At 41.8% G+C, this 24408-nt stretch overlaps 1 protein-coding gene and 1 non-coding gene across 7 annotated transcripts in view; one reads left to right on the plus strand and one right to left on the minus strand.

Moving 5' to 3' along the window:
• Window positions 1-13253, plus strand: part of rhbdf1b (rhomboid 5 homolog 1b (Drosophila)) — a 42941-nt gene extending 29688 nt beyond the window's left edge. For 2 of the 6 annotated variants that reach the window (XM_085170912.1, XM_085170914.1), the window contains 16 exons: window positions 1280-1508; window positions 2395-2601; window positions 3793-3915; window positions 4158-4300; window positions 4384-4638; window positions 4716-4827; window positions 4918-4992; window positions 5576-5737; window positions 6120-6220; window positions 6413-6476; window positions 7001-7095; window positions 7242-7317; window positions 7656-7756; window positions 7910-8063; window positions 8167-8390; window positions 9191-13252. In XM_085170912.1, the coding sequence (XP_085027038.1) occupies window positions 1280-1508; window positions 2395-2601; window positions 3793-3915; window positions 4158-4300; window positions 4384-4638; window positions 4716-4827; window positions 4918-4992; window positions 5576-5737; window positions 6120-6220; window positions 6413-6476; window positions 7001-7095; window positions 7242-7317; window positions 7656-7756; window positions 7910-8063; window positions 8167-8390; window positions 9191-9386 (2317 nt within the window). In that variant the 3' untranslated portion in view covers window positions 9387-13252. Of the gene's footprint in view, window positions 1-196; window positions 1509-2394; window positions 2602-3792; window positions 3916-4157; window positions 4301-4383; window positions 4639-4715; window positions 4828-4917; window positions 4993-5575; window positions 5738-6119; window positions 6221-6412; window positions 6477-7000; window positions 7096-7241; window positions 7318-7655; window positions 7757-7909; window positions 8064-8166; window positions 8391-9190 lie in introns of all 6 variants that reach the window. The other 4 variants (XM_085170911.1, XM_085170913.1, XM_085170916.1 and 1 more) reach the window with 4 other exon arrangements.
• On the minus strand, window positions 7423-7516 carry trnai-uau (transfer RNA isoleucine (anticodon UAU)). Its single transcript has 2 exons — window positions 7479-7516; window positions 7423-7458 (listed from the first exon to the last, which is right to left on the minus strand). It is a non-coding gene; the product is annotated as a tRNA-Ile (tRNA).
• Window positions 13254-24408: the final 11155 nt, after the last annotated feature.

The following is a 24408-nucleotide window of genomic DNA, read 5'->3' on the forward strand; positions in this document are numbered from 1 at the left end:
ATGTCGCCTCAAGGCGCTTCATAGATACAGAGAAAAGCCCAACAATCATATGACCCCCTATGAGCAAGCACTTTGGCGACAGTGGGAAGGAAAAACTCCCTTTTAACAGGAAGAAACCTCCGGCAGAACCAGGCTCAGGGAGGGGTGGCCATCTGCTGCGACCGGTTGGGGTGAGAGAAGGAAGACAGGATAAAAGACACGCGATAATTCACGCGTGTTAAAACTGCTTTAATCTTCTGCGATGTGAGGTTGTTTCGTGCTGTCGTCAAGCAGTCTGAATGTTTTGCTCGCGTTTTGTGTGGGTGACTAAGAAAAAGAAAAGAAAGAAAAAGACGTGCTCGCTTGCTCGTGCGTGTGCCCAAAAAGAAAAAGAACTGCTTTTCTAAACAAACAACTGTCACCGAGCCTGAAATGAGCCCGTTTCTGAAATTTGGCCTTGTCGTTCCACCAGGATTTAATATTGTTTATGAGGTTTGTGTGATTGCTAGCTTCATTTAAGGAAACAAACATTTTGTAACTGTGCAAAAGTTTTTCAGAATTTCAAGTCTGGATCTCCTGTCCTCCTTATTTCTCTGTCTCTAATCCCGCTGTTTACGTCTTCGTTCTTGCTCAAGGCATCCAGTCTAAATCCTACCGTTGTTTTGTTTTTGTTCCAAACCTGTTTCCTCTTTTTAAGAGATTCCTCTCTGGAGGGACAGTAATCAGGGCTCCCCCACCCTGTCCTTGTGCAGCCTTAAAAGGCTTCCCCAGCTGGCGTTTTTCTTGATGATGAGGGCTGAGTGTTTATTACTAAACGTTCTGCTCTCTAAACAGCCTCCCCCTCCTCCCACTGATCGGTTAACACGCAGCCTGATGTGCGGACACAGTTCTTGGAAAAAGGGGGACCTGAATGCACATTTATCGAACTGAATGTAATAAACAAAGACCCATATTGTGTCATCTACTCTGGGAATATGAGGCAACATCTGCTTCTCTTCTGCCAGCAGAGGGCTGTAAATTATATAAGGAAACAAGACAGTGTATGTCATCCAGGCTCTCAAAGCTGGGTTCAAACTTGCACACATTAGACAGAGATAAAAGTGCAAGAAGAGCATCTTAGATTTTATAATATAAAAGTGTTGTTTTCTTGACTTTTTAAAATCATGGCCCGTATTTCATCCTGATTCATTATTAAGTTCTTGTGCCAAGATGAACCTGATTCATTGATTCATCTGACACACTACCTCTACATAAAAAAAAGTATATGTTTTCACTAAGCAGAGTGTGTCCTCTCCCCCAGGGGTACGGCTGACTGGTTTGGGGTGAGTAAAGACAGCGACAGCACCCAGCGATGGAGGAGGAAGAGCCTGCAGCACTGCAGTCATCTGTACGGGGGTCTGAAGACGCAGGTGATGAGGGAGATGGAGCTTCACAGCCAAGACAATCTCTCCCTTGCCAGCACTGAGACCCCTCCTCCCCTCTACCTCCCACCCCTCCACCCCAGTCATCACCACTATGGCATGCAGAGGGTAGGCCTGCGCCAATGTGGGGGGGGGGGAGCATGTTAGAGGGATGGAGACGTAGATGGGCACCTTTTCTTTCATCACATTTCTCCCCCACCTCTCTGCCCCTGTTCTTCATGTCACATCTTGAAAATCGGGGTCGCTTTAGCGCCTTGCTTTGTCCGTTTTCGTAGGGTTCAATTGATGGGGTCTTAACAGAGAAAGAACTTTTTATTGACGATTTGTTTGACTAACCGCAAAAACAACAAGCCACTGAAAGTCACAATAATGAGTGCAGCACTGATATTAATTATACAGTTACAGATGACGGCAGAATTAATTGCCACCCTATGAAATTGTACGTTTTTCTCATGGTTTTTCCAAGTAGCATTTTTAAACACATTAGACTTCTTTAGAAAGCATCAATTATTTCTGTTGTCACAGAAAAATATAATTATTTCAGAAAAAAAGAAAAATTACCAGGGTTAATATCATCAGCCCCAAGTTAAAACTGCAAAACTTTGAGCCGTCACTTTAGAAAGCATCAGCCCCAAGTTAAAACTGCAAAATAATGCTAATAATCTTCTGCTAATAATTCTGTACTCCTTTCATTGTGAATTCTGTGTAGCTAATAGCATGTCAGCGTAGCCCGCTAAGTGCTAGTAGCCTAAAAAGCCCTTGGTTTAGCAAATTTATCTGAAACTTTGCCCTTAATTTTAGTATAAAAGATAATATCAGACGTAAAACATAAAGCACATGTGAAGTAAAATCTACTTTTACATCAATTTAACCCTAATATCGATGTGTATGTGCGTCCCTGTTGCCTCTTGTGTTCTGTCATGTCAATCGAGCTTAAAAGAAAAAGGTTGTGGTGAACCGACACACTTGTGTGACGCGTTGTGTTTGTGTGCAGATCGTGGACCCCCTGGCTCGGGGTCGTGCCTTCCGCAATGTGGAAGAAGTAGACGGCTTGAGTGCCCTGCAAACTCCCATGACGCCCGGCACAGCTTCCCTCTGCTCATTTTCCAGCTCCCGCTCCGCCCTCAATCGTCTCCCACGACGACGCAAGCGAGAATCTGTCGCCGTCATGAGTCTCAAGGCGGCGGCGGCACTAATGAAGGTGCATATTTGTTGTTTATTCCAGAATTCCTACCTAAGACGGTCTTGCTGTCCTTTGAATTCTTCTACGCTGCTGCCTGTCAAGATATTCATGCATGTTCCTCATTCTTGGTATTAAAAGCAGATTCTAGTAAGATAGCCCATAAAAGGACTTTGATTTACATTAAGTTATTTCTTATTTGTCCCAGAAAAAATACACTTACCATAATGATTTGGCAGTTTTTTTTTTTTATGTACACAAGCATGTTGTGTAATACAGGAGATTTGCGTGTCCTGTTGGGGATTAAAGTCAGGCGCTATACTTTACAGCAGTGTGCACGTGACTGTCCATGTGTGAACCACGAGCTACAGAACACATATGTAAAGGAATTATGCTGCTGTTCAGAGTGTGTGTGTGTGGTGGGTGGGGATTACTGGGGGTTTTACCAGCAGATGGTCCGTGATAACACCAGCGAATGCTCAGTTATCTGCTGCTTTGTTTTCAGAGCACTCTGGAAGAGCTGAGCTCATGTAGGTGCAAACCTGCAGAGGCCACATCGCATCATTAAGAAACGATACGCCGTCTCGCTCTTTTGCGTCAGTGCTTAGGTTTAGTTACCAAAAACTACTTGGGGAAGATTTAGGAAAAGTTTCACTACTGTGTTGTTCTCTTTTTACAAACTGATCTTTTGTATCTTTTCTCTCTGTCTCTCTTCTCCTCTGTTTTTCTTTCCCTCTCCTTCTGTTGAGCCTCTTCCCAACTTCTCTTTTCTTAAAAGTAAAATAAATAAATAAATAAATAATACAGATCGAACAAGCAATGACAATCAAGTAGACCAGTATGGGAAAAGCCATAATGATCCACTTGGGAAAGTAAATCTGTTGGGCATTTTTCTGGTTGCTACAGCGACAGACAGGCCAAAAAACATGATACTTTTTCATTTAAGTGTGACGCCGAGGGGTTCATAGGTGAGCAGGTTAGAGCTTTTTCACTATTACCATGAACCCAGTGAGCCACACTGCAACCTTGTGTGCATTTGTGTCACCAGTAGCTTTGACAAGAAATGGTGATATTTTGTCTCCATTAATAGAAACCAGCTCTCATTTCGCAATGATAAAGTAATACCTTTATTATTAAGGTGCTTTTGTCGATGTGATTTAGAAAATTTCCTCCATCTTTGTTTGAATTGTCCTGTTTATGATCGTTTCTCAGGGCCGGACGTTAGGCGAGAGCACCGCTGGGTGGCGCCGCAGACGGAGTTTCATGCCTCCTAGCTTCTTCGAAGATGACACTGCGGATTTCCCCGATGAACTAGATACTTCTTTCTTCACCAGAGTGAGCAGTGGACACACTCTCCCAAAGCGACTTTTAGTCACTTGATAAAGATTGATAAAGCTTGCATTTTTTCGTTCAGTATAAGAACTTCCTGCAGCATAATTTTCAGTTCTGCAGTCTTCTGCAATCTTTTGAATGTGATAGCCCGCAGAGACTTTATGTAGCAAAAACATGTGTGCTTATTTCTGTGAAATAAATTAAAAATACTGTCTACGGTGTATTTATGAGATGAGTCTTTGCAGGAAGGCCTGCAGGATGAGTTGTCCAGCTATGCTGACGAGGTTTTTGAGACTCCATCAGAGGCTGCCCTCAAACAGCTAGATGAGAGTGAGCTCACGGGAAGCGCTCTGGATAGGAACGAACTAGAGAGGAGTCATCTCATGATGTAGGTCTCCACCGTATCCTTCACATGCACACAAAAAAATGAAAGGAGCTGCAATCCCTTACAATGCCTCCTCCCCGATTCAGGCCTTTAGAGCGAGGGTGGCGGAAGGCAAAATCCGGCTCTGCGGTCCAACCCAAAGTCCGCCTGAAACAGGAGGTGGTGAGCGTCAACAGCCATCAGCAGCGAGGACAAAGAATCGTGGTTCCGGTTAAGAAGCTTTTTGCCAGAGAGAAGCGGCCGTACGGGCTGGGCATAGTCGGACGTCTCACTAACCGGTCGTATCGCAAACGCATAGACAGCTACGTCAAGCGGCAGATTGAAGACATGGATGATCACAGGTGAGACGGGATGTGGCTGTTTAGAAATGTTTAAATGCAAAAAGTAAACAATGCATTAACAATGCTTCCCTCTCCAGGCCTTTTTTTACCTACTGGATCACCTGCGTCCACCTGCTCATTACCATTCTGGCTGTCACCATTTACGGTATTGCCCCTATCGGCTTCTCGCAACACGAAACTGTCGACTCGGTAAGTAAACTGTTCGACTTTTATAAGGGTTCAATGCTGCTTTGTTACAAATTTTTGAATATTGAAATTTATGTTTTTTTCATTTTTGAGGTGCTGAGGAACAAGGGGGTTTACGAAAACGTGAAGTTTGTGCAACAGCAAAACTTCTGGGTGGGTCCGAGCTCTGTAAGTACTTCCAGTCTTTTATCCACCGCCTTTCACACTACTAAAAATCGCAGGCGAGTTTGAATCTCAGTGACCTCTGCCTCAAGGTCAGAGGTCAGAAGTCGAGTTTTCTAAAAATCTTGTGAATGCGATAATTAAAGAACAAGGTGATGTAGAATTGAAAGAGGCTGTACGCCCTCTTTAACCATAAGTGTGTATAATCTGTTCATGCATTCATGAACACTTGTTGCATTAGCTGCTAATACACACAAATATCATATAAATATAATGTGTAAGTGTTAGTTAAAAGTTAAATGATTCAAACGCATGTCGAAATTAAATGCATGTATGATTTTTGACTAAATAAAGGAATAAATGGTTAAAATATACATTTTCTGTTGTAGTAGTATTTAAACACACCAGGTTCCATATTTAAATCAATCACATAATCTTCAGTTGAAATGAATGCACAAATGTATTTGTTTGTTTTCTGTGGCTGGTGTCTTGAAAGACTTATGTTAATTTATTTGACAGAGGCGTAGTGTTAGGATCCAGATGGACATTTTTCTTTTCAAATTGTCACGTGATCTCTTCTTCGCCACAGGAAGCGCTGATTCACCTGGGAGCAAAGTTTTCCCCGTGCATGCGTCAGGATGAAGAGATCCACAAGCTGATCCAGGAGAAGCGAGCACTAGAGAGAGAATCGGGCTGCTGTGTGAGGAATGATCGCTCCGGCTGCCTGCAGACTCTACAGGAGGAGTGTTCGGTCAGTGACACCAGCTTAGATTTGAAAGAGTCTCAGCACCGACCACGACCTGATTATTTCAGGCACACTATGATTTTATTGAAACTTGTGCTTAGAAAACGATACCTTACTGATGCTACGCAGAACTTGGCTGGTAGGGCAGGTCACCTACCAATTGATGGTTTGATCCCTGTCTGCTCCAGTCTGCATGCCAAATATTTTTGGGAAAGATATTCCCCCAAGTTGCTCTCTGATGCTGTTGGAGTGTGTATGATAGAAAACAGTGAATGAAGCAAGTTGTGTAAAGCACTTTCAGTACTCAGATAGTGCTATACATGAACCAGTCCATTGACGTATAGTGTCAGTGCATTCTGAATATACATGGCATGTCTTTGCTCTGCAGAGCACACTGGCAGTGTGGGTGAAGTGGCCTCAGCACCCCAGCGCTCCTTCTTTGAACAGTGAACTCCGGCAACATGGTGCCGTTTGCCATCAGGACCCCAGGTAACATGATTATCATTCTTCAGCTTTAAAAGAAAACAATTTTGGATGAAGGACTCATAACTTAAGAAAAGAGCAACAGTCTGCCGGACAGACTTTGTTTTTATCCATGTGTGGGCTGAGCTGTTGGAGCCGACTTACCCAGCTGGAAGACGTCAGTGTTCACTCTTATTTCTTGTACTTTTGATTTTGCAGAATCTGTCTGGAGCCAGCCTCTGTTTCACCGCATGAGTGGCCGGATGACATCACTTCTTGGCCTGTAAGCGCACTAACATGTTAACAGTTTAACCTCACAACATCCACAGGGTTAGATTAAGGGTTTGGTTTTATATAAAACAAATGCTAAACAGGCCACTGTTCGGAAACTAGGAGATACATTTCCGCTGAAGTCTTTAAGCATTTTTCAGTGTTACAGCTAAAATTCGTAACCAAAGCCAAACCCTACCCCAAACTCCAGATGGGCCAAGTGTTCATCTGATACTATTATTTATCAACGAGTAGATACATGGATCAGGTAGTATCAGATAGCAATGATTCTGTTTCTAAGCCAGTCATATACCAAAAGGCTAAGATGTCTGATTATACAACTGTAGCTCAGTACAACTGTACTGCAAGAGAGTCAAGAGAGTCTCTAAAGACTAATGTAATATTGCATTTAAGTGGTTTGGTTCAAGTCAATGTGAGGCAAACAGTTGTCTCCTTGTTCTCCTTGTGTGTTTTTTTTCTCTAAACTGTTGTAACTGTAATCCGATGAGAAACTTTCACTGTGGTTTTGATCTGTAGGTTTGCACAAGGTTCAACTCTGGGAATCACACTAACCTCCCCCACATTGATTGCACCATCACAGGCCGGCCCTGCTGCATCGGAACCAAAGGACGGTGAGGATCGGGATCACTTATTTACAACACATCTTTATGGTGCAGTGAAAAAAGGAACTGATCCACCTTTTGATTACATAATAAATGTGTTTGAATAAAAGATTAGTACTCTGATCTCTACTTAAAAACCTGAATTCGTGTTGCAGGTGTGAAATAACTTCTAGAGAGTACTGTGATTTTATGCATGGCTACTTCCATGAGGAGGCTACGCTCTGCTCACAGGTAGGACAAACAGCACACACACACCTTTTTTAACTGCATGTTTAAAAACAGTGGCCAGTGTAAATTTGCTCCTTTAAGTGAGAGCCTGGTGATTTAAAACATTGTTGCTCCAGGTGAGGCTCGAACTCACAACCTCGGCATTGCTCTGCAGGTTACTGTCGTATAAGTACCGCGCGCTGACCGATTGCGCCACTGGAGCCTGCAGTGCCCAATGCAACAGAATGGACCGTGGACTGCATTCACCTCTGGCACGTTCCACCATAAGGTGGCAGCAGAGCATCACTGACTGTTGTAGCCGTAACCCTGACTGATTGTATTGTTGTTTTCATTGGTCGCAGGTGGCCTGCATGGACGATGTCTGCGGTTTGCTGCCTTTCCTCAACCCAGAGGTCCCTGATCAGTTCTCTCGGCTCTGGTTGTCCCTGTTTCTTCATGCTGGGTGACTGCACTCTTCCTTTCTCCCTTCAGTATTTAAAGCAGCCATGAAGATGTTAAATTATGGGAAAAACTTAGTTGCCTGAATACTTCAGTGAAATTGTGCATGCATTTGTGGAATGTTAAGGATAACTAGTTGCCTGTCTTGTCCCTGCAGAATTCTGCACTGCTTGGTTTCGGTGTTGTTCCAGATGACGGTGCTGAGGGATATAGAGAAGTTGGCTGGCTGGCTCAGAATCTCTATTATCTACATGCTCAGTGGCATCACTGGCAACCTGGCCTCTGCCATCTTCCTGCCCTATAGAGCAGAGGTACAAGCTGATGTTGATGTTACCAAAAAACATCATAGTTATACATTGTTTTCATTTAGTCGATCTGTGTGCGATCTATAGGTGCCTGTCTTTTTCCTCCCAGGTGGGTCCTGCTGGCAGCCAGTTCGGCATCCTGGCTTGTCTTTTTGTGGAGCTGTTTCAGAGCTGGCAGATCCTCGAGCGACCGTGGCGAGCGTTTGCTAAGCTGTTGGCCATCTCTGTGTTCTTCTTCTCTTTCGGTTTGCTTCCCTGGATCGACAACTTTGCCCACATCTGTGGTTTCGTTTCCGGATTCTTCCTGTCCTTCGCCTTCCTCCCATACATCAGGTAAGTGACTATTGCTCTGTGTGCTTTTCTATCCAGGCTTTACTGCATTGGCAGTACATTCGAGGCTATTTTGATGCTAAGAAATGAAGCAGCTGCTAATCAGATGCTTTCTAGATGGTATTACATGGTAGGTCAAAATGTGACCGCACTTTTATGTGTGTTCAGTCCAGCTCTTGTGTAGCTCTTGTGTAGCTAGCATACCTCAGTGTTGTCTGATGGAGTAGAGAGATTAACTGAAGGGCCAGATGCATCTCTTAAACACTTTCATCTACTGTTTATCTGCTTCTACTACTTCTCCTTTCCTCTTTTCTTTTATCTTTTCTATGTTTTTTAAGACAGGCTGCTAGTAACAAAGTGCCTAAAGATACAGTTTAAAACAGATTCTGAATACGAGTGAAAAAGCAGTCAGTGTCCAAAGAAAAGCTTTGAAAGACCTTCAGAAAGCCTGGAGGACTATTGCTGAAGGAAGGTCTGACTCCTTGGAAGCAAAATATAAAGAAATGAAAGGAATGGTTCACATGTTGTGCAAATTGAAGAGACTGAAAACTGTTGCCACTTTATATTTAAAGCTAAATTAAGCTGGCGCTAGTTAGCTTAGCTTAGCATTCACTTGGCTTACCTCTAGATTCTTTATTCTTTCATTTGACTGAACGTTTCCTCAGTCTGACCTCAGTCTATATGCAGTTTTCACTCCCTTCATCTCTTTCATGATTTAAGAGGTTTGATGCGAAACAATGACAGTTCTCTGAGGGAAGTAATGATGTCACTGTTGTTTTGTTGTTGTTTTTTTCACCCACCAGCTTCGGCCGTTCCGATATGTACCGAAAGCGAGTCCAAATCTGCGTCTTCCTGCTGATCTTCCTGGGTCTGTTCTCCGCTCTTGCCGTTCTCTTCTACATCTACCCCGTGAAGTGCAACTGGTGCGAGTACCTCACCTGCATCCCCATCACAGACAAGTTCTGCGAGAAGTACGACCTAAACGCACACCTCCTCTGACTGTTAGTCCTTGGAGTCCAACCTGATGTCCACTGATAAGATAGGATGTGTGAAATGGTGCTTGGTAGCACTTACGACTCATAAAACCATCAGTATTTCTAGATTTTGTACGGACTGGTGAATTCCAGATGTATTTTTTCAATATACAAAACAACATGCATGAAAGCCTTCAGGAGTTTGACTGAATACATCAATATGCATGAAAACAAGGAGAACAATGGACTAATAACTGATCTGTGTGTGACTGATCTTGTCCTGGGCTAATCAATGTCCACTTGCACTGGCCAGTAAGTGGCCACATGGAAGTTTTATTTGGTACTTTTTACCCAGCAGTCACAGCTTCCTGGACGCTCTGCTGTGAACTCTAAGGACACGAGGCTCTAAATTCATCAGCGTGCCTTACTGATACAGCACAGCCTCTGACTTTAATGTCTGTGGAAACTGCTTTCAGACACAAATCATGTCAAATATGTTTTTTACTTCAGTATTTGGAGGCTGGAATGCCATTTTTGTTTATTTGTTTACCACTCTGGAAACCACAGCCTTTAAAGCACTCCAGTCACAAATGGATGTTCTGTTTTTTTAATATTCACCTCTTTTTTATATATATATATATGTTTTCAAAAAACAACAACAAAAACAAAAACAGGTGGGTTCATGCGCTCAATCGTAGAAATCTGTTAAAAGGTGAATTTATGTATGTGTGTGTGTTTTATTAAAAGTGGTGGCGTTTTAGCTACCTGGCAATGAACACAAGAGGACAAAATCCGTGACTGTGTGTTGTCTGTTCTCAGATAGCCAGAGACTGATGCTTAAACTCACAACCTCAGCATTGCTTCATAAGTTAGTACTCCACACTACCAGACTGCACCACTGGAGCCCACTGTGTCTGTGGTTTTTGTCATGAATGACTGTGTCTCGCACAGATCTTTTAGACCAGGGGGTGGGGAACTCCAGGCCTCGAGGGCTGGTGTCCTGCAGGTTTTAGATGTGTCCTTGATCCAACACAGCTGATTTAAATGGCTAAATGACCTCCTCAACATGTCTTGAAGTTCTCCAGAGGCCTGGTAATGAACTAATCATTTGATTCAGGTGTGTTGACCCAGGGTGCGATCTAAAACCTGCAGGACTCCAGCCGTTGAAGCCTGGAGTTCCCCCTCCCCATTTTAGACCATGGTTGACAACCAGGGGCAGAACTGGCCTGGAAAAGACTCCAATCTGGTCCCCTGAATGGCATTGAATGAAACTGAATGGCATGGCAAGCCACATTTTTGGACTTTTTCTGATAACAACACCCCATCCCCACCACCACAGCTGCTCATATTGCACCACAGTAATCAAGTAATAGATAAACAATAAAATAACAAAAAAGTTCCTGTTTTTTCACTACTGACTATATAAATGTATATTCATTTACAACAAATCCACAAAAAAGGCCATTTTCTGTGAGTTAACACAGAAACTTTGTTTTATAATTACAGGACAGTCTGGCCAATGAGCTACCAGATCATTTTCTGTCATTTTACACATTTATTTCTTAACTTTGAAGTTGTGTTTTTAATACATTAACATCATTAATCACTCACACAGAATTCAAAGACACTTTTTTTTGTTTCAGTGAATATAGATATTTTACTTTACGTTACTGCTAACAGAAGTGATTCTTTTTAAAATTCTGACTATGGTATATCATAATGAAATTGGCATATAAACTGACCTTTTCGGTTTGTCAGATAATCAGTAACCCTCTCTTGGGCACGCAGAAAGAATCAAATCAGATGTGACGCCTCGTGAGTGCAATAACGTAAGCCGACAATGATGATAGTGCCCTTTTACACTGAAACTATAAACACCATTAAATACTGATGGCTAATTTCTTAACACTGGTCAGAGCCGGACAAATAGAAGTCTTGCTGCGTTTGGGGAACGGCCAATAGATGGCAACCCGAGACCAATAACTTACAGGTTGGAGTGCAACATGACCGCCGCTGAGGGTGCGAAGCTCAAATTACAGCAATGCTGTTGTGGTGTTTTCGGGGATTTGAATGTCATTAATTCAAGCAGAAGGTTTATTACCGTGCAGAGCGCTTATTGCAGCCCCTGATGCTCACCGCGTGTTGCACCGATGGGCTTGTTGACGCCGGCGTTTTCTTCCTCCTCTCTTTGAGCGCGCACGGACACACGCACACGCTGGCGTTTGCATGCACATACACACGTGTGATTGCTCTGGCATTCATTAAGTCTTGTCTGTAATTGACTCTAAATAAGTGCGCACTTATGCTAGAGAGGAGCTGAGAGGACAAACGGCACAAACACAGACAACACTGATCTGCATACACAATGGTGCAGAAGTCGTCTTTGTAAGACTAGCTGGAGTTGACTTTGGTGTTGTCATAATTGTTGTCCTACTCTCTTTTATTATTAATATGCAATTGGGCCAGGAATGCAGGATTAACAATTAATTGACAATTAATTAATTAATCTAAAAATCTCATATTTGATCAAACTCCGGCTTGATTAGATGCTTTAAGCCAGTTCTGCAAGCATGAAAGAAAAAACAGTAACGCTTCATAATACAGCCTGTGCAAGGGTGTAATTCCCCAGTAATTAAATGGACTTTAAATTGAATTGTAATTATAAGAAACAAACAAATAATAATTATATATGAATGCACAAAAAGAAAGAAAGAGATAAATTTAAAAAAGAAAAGTTCCCCACTCCTGCGCATTATCTTTACTGTTCCTATGACTGCGCTCTTCTGGACCGAGATCTTGGATGTTCTGGGGATCTGGAGACACTGGCCCAGTTTGGGGTTTCTGCCCCGACTGCTGCGATTACCACTGGGACCACTGTTGCTTTCACCCTCCACCCTATTTCCCAGCTTCTCCTCTTCCTTCTTCCTGATCTTGCTGTCACTTTCTATCACTATCACTTGGTTTGTCCGTCTGTATCTAGAAGTTCCACAGGATCTTTGCTTGGTTATGGTCAACCACCCTAGGGCCATCTCCCATTTTGACTCCCATTTTCCCCTATACTATGCCAGCCACTTGGTTCTGGTGTTCCATGTGTGCCCTGCTTCTAGCCTCTTGCTCCCTGCTGTTATGTGCTGGATTGTCTCAGGGGTATCTTTGCACACCCTGTATCTGGAGACCTGCCTGGTGTGGTGTCCTGGTTCCTCAACAACTGAGCCGGTATGGCTTCAGTTATGTGTCTCTCAATCATACCCCAAAGTAAGCTTGAGTAGCATGAAGGACCTAGCCATGGGGACACTTACTGGAGGCATGCCGTGGTCAGGATTCAAACCCCAAACCTATTGTTCCAAATGCTGTTTTTTGTTTGTTTGTTGTTTTGTAATCACCAGCAGATTGTGTTAACTTGCAGTGTTATTTTTTTTTTATTAATTTGATTATACGTTGATCAAGTCGAGACTGCCAGTAACCGAGTTGAGATTTTTATACGTAGCATTTAAGTGAAATAAAACTTTAGCACTATAAGTAGCTAAAAAATCACTGCACTGCTTTGTTTGCACAATTTCTACAGTTGGAACTGTTTGGACTCTTTGGACAGCATGGTGGCACAGTGGGTGGATAAATGGGTAACACTGTTGCCTCACACGAAGAAGGCGCCTAGTTCAACCTCCTTTTTCTCTGTGGGCTTATTTAAATTTCATAAACTAAAACTTTGTGGTGATTTGTGATTTTATACTATAAGAAGTCTCCTATGATCTCCTTTTTCTGTGTTGTGTCTATGCTGTATGGCTGAGCAACTAATAGTGACAAGTTAATGACCCTGCGTACAATTCCTGAAAAATAATCTCATTCTGTCATCTACTGGCTGCTTGGTGTAATTAAGGCAGCACCCGAAGCCATTACCCCCCCCCCCCCCCCCCCCACACCCAACAACAACCACCACCCTGCCCACCTCCCTATCCCAACCTCACCACTCAGACTCCTCAGAGGAAATTATCTCTCCCTTCTCACGACCCCCCCCCCGCCCCCGCAAAACACGCACACACACTTCTGCACTGATCCCTTCTCCAATCCAACCCCTGTCACGTCCACCTCCTCCTCCACCTCATGCTCATTTCATGCCTCCCTTTTTCCATCACTCATTCATCATTTGGTTTTTCTAGTCCATCCATCCATTTTGCACACCCCCACCCCTCAAACTCTCCATCAAGGCTCCCATAGAGATGGTAATGTAACATGAAGAGGGTGGTATCTGCGACCCATTGATCAGCATCAAACGAGACACATTTAGATACCCCTTCGGTGCTCCCTGAACCTCCCCCCACCTCCTCTTCCTCCACCTCCTTGTGTAGTGTCGTAATGGTTGGTTGGTTTTTCGGGCCTGATAGGAGTAAATTAAACTTATGTCACTTGCAGGTAAGATAGATAGATAGATAGATAGATAGGTAGATAGATAGATAGATAGATAGATAGATAGATAGATAGATAGATAGATAGATAGATAGATAGATAGATAGATGTAACTACTGCGTGGAAAGATGACCCTGAAATGGGACCCTGACAGCTGCCCAACAGGTGGCAACTGACAGACCCTCTCTCTTCATTGTGCCTGGAACACATAATAATACACACAGACTCCTCCGACTCAGCACCCTGGCCATCAGGTGAAGGAGTCTACTAAGTGGGCAAGGGAGGGGTGGCTGTATTTATATGTGTGTGTGTGTGTGTGTGCGTGTGTGTGTGAGAGGGAGAGAGAGAGAGAGAGAAAGAGGTGGGGGAGGTGTACCGCAGGGCTTGCACACACCTGGCTGATGATCCCACCTATGTCAGAGCTGATGGAGAGTAATGTTATAGCACCCTCCCCCAACATGGTCCCATACACCACCTGGACTAATGCTGAAAAACCTTCTCCAGCTAGTGTGTGTGTGTGTGTGTGTGTGTATTCACTGTAAATCTTTATCTAGTAGCTGCTTAATCTGCGAGGTTCACAAACATCAAGCACGTGCAGGTTATAAGACAATCTCTGCTCTCTGAAACTGTAAGATGTGTATCCACAGTGACATTTTTGTCACATGTTCCAGCTTGTCTATTTGCAACTATAGCTGTAGCTCATTTGCATTTCTTTAAAGCTTGGATCCATTATGGATCAGTCACACCAGAGCAAAAATAAGATAGCAACCTCCTTGCAACTAGAAAAAAACTGATGATTGCTTGATGATTGGCAACATGCTGCGGTCTGTCAGCCTACGCTGTTAAGTGCAACTCATATGCAGCGTGTCTCTTTGCAATAGGTTGCCATCTGGTTACATTTCTGCATAAAAGCTAGGTTGCAGAGCACCTATGTGATGTCACTAATCTTGGAAAAATATTTGAATTTCTGCTTCAAATCAATGAAGTTCTGAATGGACTCTGAATATGAGTTAGTTCATGCAAATTTCTGTGCCTGCTCTTTGCCAATGTATCACATTTAATTGCCGTATCATCACAGACTGCATATAATTGCCGACTTGACCCCATTCAGTTGCAAACTCATAGCAGGCTGATAGCAAATTATTGTTTTATTGCCATCTTGATACACTCAAGATGAGGGTGGCAACTGACTGCGAGTGGTCACAGACCTGGTTCATGTTTTCCAAACAAGTAGTCATGCACATATATGTGCGTGCGTGTGTCTGTGTGTGTGTGTGTCTTGTTTCATGTTTTCCATGAAATTGTGGGCTGGGTTTGACATTAGTTTCTTAATGGACTTTGTTATATGCAACATTATCTTGTTGATAGTTGTGCCAAATAATATCAGAGTGGTGCAACACCATCCACACACACACACACACGAACACACACACACACACACACACACACCTCTCTGTCGTCTCCAGAGGACAATCCTCCCCTTCTATGCCATGTGTCCTCCAGCCGCCCTGAAGACTTGCTCTTATCCTGCACTCATGGGCTCACAGTCACTAATTACACACACACTCACATACACACACAAACAAACAAACACTCACACATAGGTGCACCGACATGCACGTACCTCATTAGTGATCACTCTGACAATGCTCTCTCCCTGAATGCCCTCTCAGACTCTCTCCGATGGTTAGTAATTCTCTTTCTTCTCCTCGCTCTGCGTGTCCATGTTTTTGTGACCACCCACCCCCTCCTTCCTGTGCTCCCCCCTGTGTGTAGGTTACGTCTCACTGGATTCATTTTCATGGAATTGTTATGTGATGTTCACACAGTACACACGGGAGGAGGGGAAAGAGAAGAGAACGTTCAAAAGCAAAATAGAAAAGCGTGCTAAAATTAACCGTGCACTAAGTGGGCTGACATGAAGTCATCAGTGGGTGCTCCTCAAGGAACTTTATTAGGACCCCTATTATTTAGGTTATATGTTGTAATATTCCACAACTGAACTGTGACAAAAAAATAACAATAACACTGTAACACACATTGCATCAGAGTAATTACATTACATATACACAGCTACATTCTGAACCAAACATCATTTGTAACCCGATGATGCTTTCTATCCACACTGTGAAGAAAGTTATAACAAATTTCTAGTAACAACATCCCCTTGTAGTAGGCTACAGCATTATTAAACTTTTCTTTTCCACTTATGTTTATAGAGTAACTGATATACTAGTAGCATATACCAAATGCCTCTGAACAGCAAGTCCCTTCCCAAAAATGAAAGCAAAGCTCAAAGCGTGTTAAGAGAGCGTGGTCATCTGCAAGTGCACACTCTTGCAAATTTAAAGAAAGTGATTTAGGGCTGCATCTTTAGTTTGTTGCAGCACACCCCTATAGTGCTGAGCAGCTGTAAATGGAGTCCAGACTTCATGTGCCAACATTGGTTTTGATGCTTTAGATAGGTAAGTGATGCATTGTCTTTCTAAAGCAACAAACAATTTCTTGGAATTGTTAGTGATTCTGCTTATTGGTTCTTGCACTTGCACTACAATCAACTGATTTGAGTTCTTGTGCCAGAGGAGGAAAGCAGTGCTGCAGTCTACGGTGTGGATAGGGACATGACTTGTGCAAACTGCATCCAGGACAGAAACAACTGCATTATGCTGCTAACACAACTTTGGCTCTTTGCAAGCATCTGCACAGAAAGCATGCAGACACTAAGCTAGGCAAAAACCCAGAGTGATGTTACAGCTGAGTGAATGTCCAGCAAACAGACCTGGGACATTTAAGTAACGTACTGAATTACTTTTAAGAAAAGTGTTCTGTGTAATGTGTGTAATACGTCTATTTTTTTTAGAGTAATGACACCAGCAACCTCCAGGAACCACTGTCACTCAGTTAGGAAATCCATATTTTTCTCCAACAACCGGTGGTCGTTTCAGATCTCAAGCAATGTGGACATGATGTCAAGTGAGAATCCTATAGGCGGTCACTTTAGAGGCAGAAAGGGAAGAAGAGGACAAGGACTTAGATTTCTGCCAAGAGGCAGAAACACCAAATCCACCATGGGATCATTGCCCAAAACCAGAATGCAAAGCCAGGTCTCTGAGCTGGTCTCTGTGAACACCCAACATCCAACCCAGTTGTCTCCTGCAGACTCTGATGCAAATTTTAAATGTGCAGCAACTATTTCACTGCATCTGTCCATAAGTGCAAAAACTACTTAGACAGACATGGTTTACACAGTTGAGTTAACAGCTGTGAAGCAACAGTGAGAACGGCTATGGAAAGGTTAACATAGCAGCTTGACCTGTTCTGTCCTGGTTTAAATATTAACAAGACAATAGAAATGATTTGAAGCCAATGTGCAGCCCATTAACACTGTTTTTTCATCAGTAAATAAAATAGTACATTTGCAAAATAAAATTTAGAGAAATTCAGTACTAACATCAGTGTATTACATATAGGATGGATGCTATGGAAGCAATAATTATACCAGCAGTCCCTTTTCAAACGAATCTTAAAAGCTATAAATAAAAGGATGGATCTATATCATCATATTCAATTCACCTATTTAATATATTTGTTCTTCTTACTAAAAAACCCCTCTAATAGTTCATTTTCATTAAACTGTAGTTTGGAATCAACGCTGAGCTGCAAGAAAGAAAACCAGCCAATCTGTGACTCAGCTGTTTAACCACGTCCTCTTCTTTTTCCTGATTTTGCTTTTTATGCAAAGATTTGTGCTTGTGTTTGCCAAACAAAAAAAACAATGCTGAAGTGTGTATACATGTAAAGTGCTGTTCTGTCATTGTGCCGTTAAATTTGATCTGCCCAGCAATTGTAAACTGAAATTTGTAGTATTAGGCCAACAATGGACTGTGTACAAGGGAGGTGAAGGGTGGTCAGGGTGGAGTAAAGCATCAGGGGTGATTTGTGACAGAAGCATAGCAGCAAGAGTGAAAGAGAAGGTTTACAAGATGGTATATTAGAGGGACAACTCGGGTTGAGCGGTTTGGAGACTAAATTACACTGAAAAAAAATTGTAATATAAAAGTAGTTTACTGTGTATTTCACAGTTTTGTACTGTTTTTCTAGAATATCATTAAATTCACATAAATAGACTGTGATCTTACATTTCAAATGTAAATTAACATAAAATCACTGTAAATGTAATAAAACATAATTATCTTGTTTTTTAAATGTATCTGCCTGTACATATGCATATTTAGATTGTTAAAATACATTCACAAATGTATCATAATTTCACAAATATTTGTCCGTTATTTGAAAGATTGAACTGTTAAATGTAATGCTATGGAAAAATATATAAAATGATTTGTATAAACTTTTTTTTACATCAAATAATTATTATTATCATTGTTATTTAGGGTGATCGTGGCTCAAGAGTTGGCAGTTTGCCTTGCAATCAGAAGGTTGCCGGTTCGAGGACACTCTCGGTCGTTGTGTCCTTGGGCAAGACACTTCACCTACCACCTACTGGTGATGGCCAGAGGGGAATTATAAAGTGCTTTGAGGGTCTCATAAAGCGCTATATGAATGCAAGCCATTATTATTTAAACCAACTGTTAACTGCATATTTCTGTACATTCAAGTATTATTATTCATATTGCCGCATTCATTGACCTTGTTTATAGGTAATGTAATTGTTTTATCACATTAAATTGTTCCTAATTTAATGTTTAAAAGCACTTGAAAAAGGCAAAATCCCATGTAAAATTAGGGCAACAAACTGTATTGTCATTACTGAATATAACCGTATTTTTATGAGAAAGTTATTTTCTGTTATTTTCTGGTATTATTTTGGCGCTCCAGCTGCTGGAATATTACTGTTTTTTAGGATTTTGGTGTAGAGGGGCAAAGCTGAGATGGTTTGGACATGTGCAGAGGAGGGATAGTGGATATACTGGACAAAGAATAGTCAATATAGAGAAAATGGGAAGACCTCAGAGGAAGTTGAGGGATGTAGTGGAGGAAGACATGTGGACGGTTGGCGCTAGGGATGCTAGGGATAAGGTTAAATTGAGGCAGAAGATCTGCAGTGTCCAGAACAAAGACATAATGGTCCACCACTGGTTTTAAGTTTATTTTAGGAAAGATAACCTCCACTAAGAAAAGAGGAGGCATCCATGATATGATGGAATATCATCCATGATATGATGGAACAACAGATATGATAATGGTAGAGGACTAAAAGCTGAATTGGATGTGGGTTGCAAAGCGGCCTGCACAGGTGCTGTAACTGCTATGAGATTTTCCAGACATATGTACAGAAGGGCATCAGCTGAGCCTTCAGCTGATGTGGGCAGGAACTGAGATCAGCTGACATGGTAGGATTTGCTAACTAACCAAACAAACCAAATGCTCAATTTCTGGAAAATTTGAATAAATGAATGAATAGGGGAGCTACTAGATCCCTGTCTTGGATATAAAAAGTAAATCTATTTCTAAATAGTGCCCTGGACTTTAACACAGTACCTTAAAGTTATTGCAGAGATATCATTACTATATCATTACTATCTAGTATGTCGCAGGCTTGAATGATGTGACAGTGCCAAGTATCCACTAAAGCACTGCGTAGTTCTGTGAGGTGAATAAGAATGGCAACAGCCTGTCACATTTCCACTAATATACGCAGTCATTACAGACATCAGGAATGTGGCTCTCCCACATCGCACTTCTCTTATTGTTCTTAATGAAACGGTTTGGTTACCCCGCTCGTTTCATTCTGTTCCAATTGGTTAGCACTGGGTCAATAGCTGTGCAAGGCTAAGAGGAAGGGGCCATTGTGTCCAGTGTAAGACAAGCAGGAATAATCATTGAACGAGGCAAGCCTGGACCTGCCCGGACTGAGGAGCAGCTGCTGGTTGTTACCAGTCAGTCATGATGGTGTTATGGGGCCATTACGACTCAGTATATGTGAAGGATATGGACACGTGGTGAAAGTAAAACCAGTGCAGCTGGTATTCTTGATCCAAACAAAACTTGAGCATTTTAATTGTTTCGTTCTCTAAGTGACTGCTTTGCAAACATTTTGCACACAAAGCACGCCATCATCATACCTGCGCAAAAAACCATCTGTACCATCTGACATGTCCTCAGTTCTTCTTTTGATTGTGGTACTTGAAGGAACTGAGCACATCACAGTCCATCACTTGGGCTTGAGGCCACTTGTTCACATCCTATGCCCTTCCTGATTTCTTAATTTTTGGGATATTTGTCACACTTACATGTTTCAGATCATCAAGCGAGTTTTAATATTAATCAAACATAACCAGAGGAAATACAAAATGCAGTTTAAGTCATTTACTACACCTGTACCTGTCAACAAATAAAGTTTTCACAGGGGGGATAAGACTGGGCTAATTTTAGCAGTGTATAGCTTACATTTATTAAATTTGACAGAAATTACATCCTTATTGAACTACTGATTCTATTCTTCCCAGAAATGGACATCCAAGCAATTTCACTCCATGGTCAAACTGCAACAAACCCAAGAGCTACATCTCTACATCTCAGGCTCTGCAGGCCTCAGTTAGTATGTTAAATGTTAAAGATGACAGCACAATTAGAAAAAGACTAAACAAGTAGGACTTGTTTGGAAGGGTTGCCAGGAGAAAGCTTCTCCTCTTAAAAGAGAACATGGCAGCATGGTTTAGGCTTGCAAAGTTGCACCCGAATGAAATACAAGGCTTCTGGAACAATGGACTAAGAATACCAAAGCGGAGATTTCCGATTATAATGCACAATGACAAAGAGCCACAGCACATCAGCACAAAAACGTCATCACGTCACATCAGCTGTGAAGCACGGTGGTGGAGGAGCGATGATTTGTAGCCACAGCACCTGGAGTCACTGAGTCAACCGTGAACTCTGTATGCTGAAAATATTCTACAGTCTGATGTGAGACGATGTGTGCAACAGCTAAAGCTTGGTTGAAATTAGATCATACAACAGATCAATGGTCCCAAGTTCAGCAGTAAATCTACTACAGAGTGGCTGAAAAAGAAAAGAATAAAGGTGCTGAAATGACCCAGTCCAAGTCCAGACCTCAACCTGACTGAAATGCTGTAGCAGGATTTAACGTTTGCCACATAACAGATTAATAACATCACATAAAATGCTTTTTGGCTCAGTTTCTATTCCATTAATAAAGACACAATATAATATATCATGTCGTTTTTCACCTCTGGTTGTATTCACCCATTTTAGTTTCTTTTAAGCAGCAGATTATTTGTTTTTTTTTTTAATGTAAAACTCCCCTTCAGTTTTTGGTTTTTGTTTTTGTTTTTTTTATAGCAGGACGACCACAAAACTGGATCAGATACTGTATGTTTATCTCCGTTACAAATTTATGCAAAGAAAATGCATTCAGCTTCCGATGATCACAATCTAAATCAAGCTCAATCCCAATTTTAGTTCTTGAAATGTCTTAACATCCCATCGCTCTTATTCCTCATCTGTTCCCATTATCTCTCCACAGAGCAACAAATCAGAGCCTCTCCTTTCGGAGATACAATTTGACAGGCAATTCAGCATCTCATGAATATTTTTGGAAAGGCACAGCTTCATGAACTCATCCATAAGATGTGTTCAGACCAAACACTATCACCAGCCATGCTGCTTTAATCTTTAAAACTCCCTTGCTTTGTATTTCTGACACTTGCTTGAAAATTCTAACATTGATGAGCTATAGTATTGATTGGTTTTCTTCTTCGTTACTTTGTTACTGTATACCAGGATCTTGTAATCGGCTAACTGGCCTCTGACAGCTCAGAGGATTCAGTCTAGAGACAAAAGTGACACTTCCTGGGTCAAATTGGTGGAAAATCCCACATCCGACCTGGTGCCTCCAATTGATCACAACTTCTGCGACAACTTCTGTCGTCCCTCTAAAAAGGATTAAGGTAAAATCAACGACAATCTCTTTCCTCTCATTGCTTATTTGTAGGCATTTGTGCTCTGTTTCTTTATAGGTGTTTGGCTGTATGAGGTCAGTGAACACACACAGTCAAACACACACACACACTGATACACAAGCAGTACTTGTCAGCTGTTTAATCTTAAACACTGCAATCTGTTGACTGTGGGTCACCTGCGTCAATAACGGTTGGATGCAACTCTTCCTCCAGATAAGTGCCTTGTTCTTTCTTTTCTCAGCTCTTTCTCTCTCTCTAGAGAGATAATCACAGATTTGTAACAGGAAAAAAAAGGCCAGTAAGTGTGGCTGGATCATATATCACAGCTTTTGTGTTACAGCTGGCTGTGTATTTGTTCTCATAAGAATTACTGGTGTATGTCGTACATTTCCCTTCTGCAGGCTGCCATTATCTTTCATTTCTGACAGGCTGTGTGGCATCGCTGGGGCAAGCTGGGACTTGCACAGCCAGCCCTCCCAAGGTCTAAGGCATGCACACACACACACACACACACACACACACACACCCACACACACACACACACACACACACACACACACACACAAAACACAGCTTGCCCAATCAAATGGAGACCTTGCAAAAGCCCCACAAGTAAATTACTGATTTTGGAGCAAATGCAGCTCTTCAGATGGGGAGCAATCATACATGGCTTCTGCTAAAGAGGCTACAGTTGCCTGCTAACCCGTATGACCTCCAAGTATCACCAAAGAGAGCGGGCAACATTTTATGACTGCGTTTCTTATAATTTGGCAATCATCTGCACAAAACAGAATGACCTCCAGAATCAGTGGGTACATTACAGTTTCAAACGTCCTCATTTTAGACTGTCAGGCTGCATTTTTAAGGCAAGCTGGATTTTGAATTGACTTCTTTTCTGCAGCTGTAACTCATTTTGCTCAGAGCATTTTAGGAAAGATTTATAAAAATGACCTAAAGCATTGACACTAGCAGTTCACCCATGGTGCCCAGTAATACAAGCCCCTAAAAAATAAGAATGATAGACTTACATTTGTCTAATGCATAGATGTGAGTGTGAGACAGTGACAAATGTGTAATTAAAAAGATAACGTGACAGGAAAATATTTATTTGAGTTTTAAAAAGGTTTTTCAAAAACCCACAATTTTCCTCTTCCCAGTGCAGGAACTGAAATCACGCAACTGTGCTACAGGTGTGCAGGAACAAAAAGGTAAGTTTTACTGAAATGTTACATCAACACATTACTATGTAATGCGTCTATACATGGTAATACTGGTCAAGATGGCAATAAAATGGCAACAAGATCACAAAATGTGAAAAATCAGCAAACACAGCAAATCTGTCGCTGTCTACAGAGATTCATTGCTTTTATGTAGGAATACAACAGGAATTCGAGCAGTTAGCAACCTGAGTACAGTTCCCCGCTACAAAAAAATTGTTGCAAAAAAGTTGCAGTCAAGTTTGTGTTTAAAGACTAGACTGTGATTATTTGCAAACCTTGCAAATCTGAGAGACTGCAGTCATTCTGGCCATGATCATTTAGAGCCAGGTTGCCTTCCAACAGGTGACTCATGTAATCAAACTGCGATTGAAGGAGTTGGTCACCGCAGCTACCAAATAATTCGGTTATTAAAGTTACCAAGCAAGAGTAAGTAAATTATAGTTTTCAACAAATCTTGAATAGTAAGTAAGCAAGAAAAACTGTAGGCAACACTAATATAGCAGTATTTTTTTTTAAACTTATACATGGTAAGCAAAAGAACGTAAGGATACAGTAGTCATATGCAAGTTTGTAATGAGTCTAAATTGATGAAAGGGTACAAAGAAATTATGTTTTAGTGTGCATTGTAGCTGTTTAACTTCATTAAGAAGGGGCTTTGAAGCCTCTATTTACCTGACTTAAGGGACCAAGTTTTTGTCCATATTTTCCTTACTGGTTATATACTATTATAAAAGGCAACTCCATCTGTCGTTTTACTGTCTTTAAAAGTTGGTAATGAGTTCAAACTTCCCTGAAAGTCAGAAGATAGATTAATGTGTACATGAAAAGTAGACATCATTTAGCTAGTTAGCTAATCTTAGCTAATCTAAGCTAATCTTAGCTCATCCTTTAAAACAAGATTAGCTAATAATTTGGGACTTTCTCTGACATTTCAAGTTAGATGCGAACGGTCACATAGTTAAAAAGGTAACCCCAGTACTTGTTATACAGCATAATAAAGCTGAGAGTAAATTAGCACATAAGCTCACATGAGCACATCTCATCTTGAAACAATCTGGTCATACACCATTTCCTTTGTTCCTCCTTTTCAAAGTAAACACTTGACAGTTTGTCCTTAACAGTTTTCCTGTCCATTCAATCTGCAGCTCTATACTGTTGGGCACATAAAGCTGAACGCGTCCTTTTTACCCCTGACAAAGCCAAGTATTTAAACCCAATTGCTCTACCACCCTGCCTCCCTTCCCTGATAGTATAGCCGACAGACAGAACAAGTGTGGTTTCGACCATTTACAGGGGGGCCTGGTTGGTCTTGCCAGGGTCTTTATAGCCTGAGTCGAGTTGTGGGACTGAATGGGCTCCTGCCAGTAGCGGTGGTCGGGCTATACATGGGAGAGGGTCTCTGCAGGCAACTATTGTCATGGTAAACGGGGGTTTGAATGGAAAAGGATGAGCAGGACACACACATAAAACAGAGGAAAAC

Source organism: Neolamprologus multifasciatus, chromosome 8 (assembly GCF_963576455.1).
Source record: "Neolamprologus multifasciatus chromosome 8, fNeoMul1.2, whole genome shotgun sequence".
Classification (NCBI taxonomy): Eukaryota; Metazoa; Chordata; class Actinopteri; order Cichliformes; family Cichlidae; genus Neolamprologus; species Neolamprologus multifasciatus.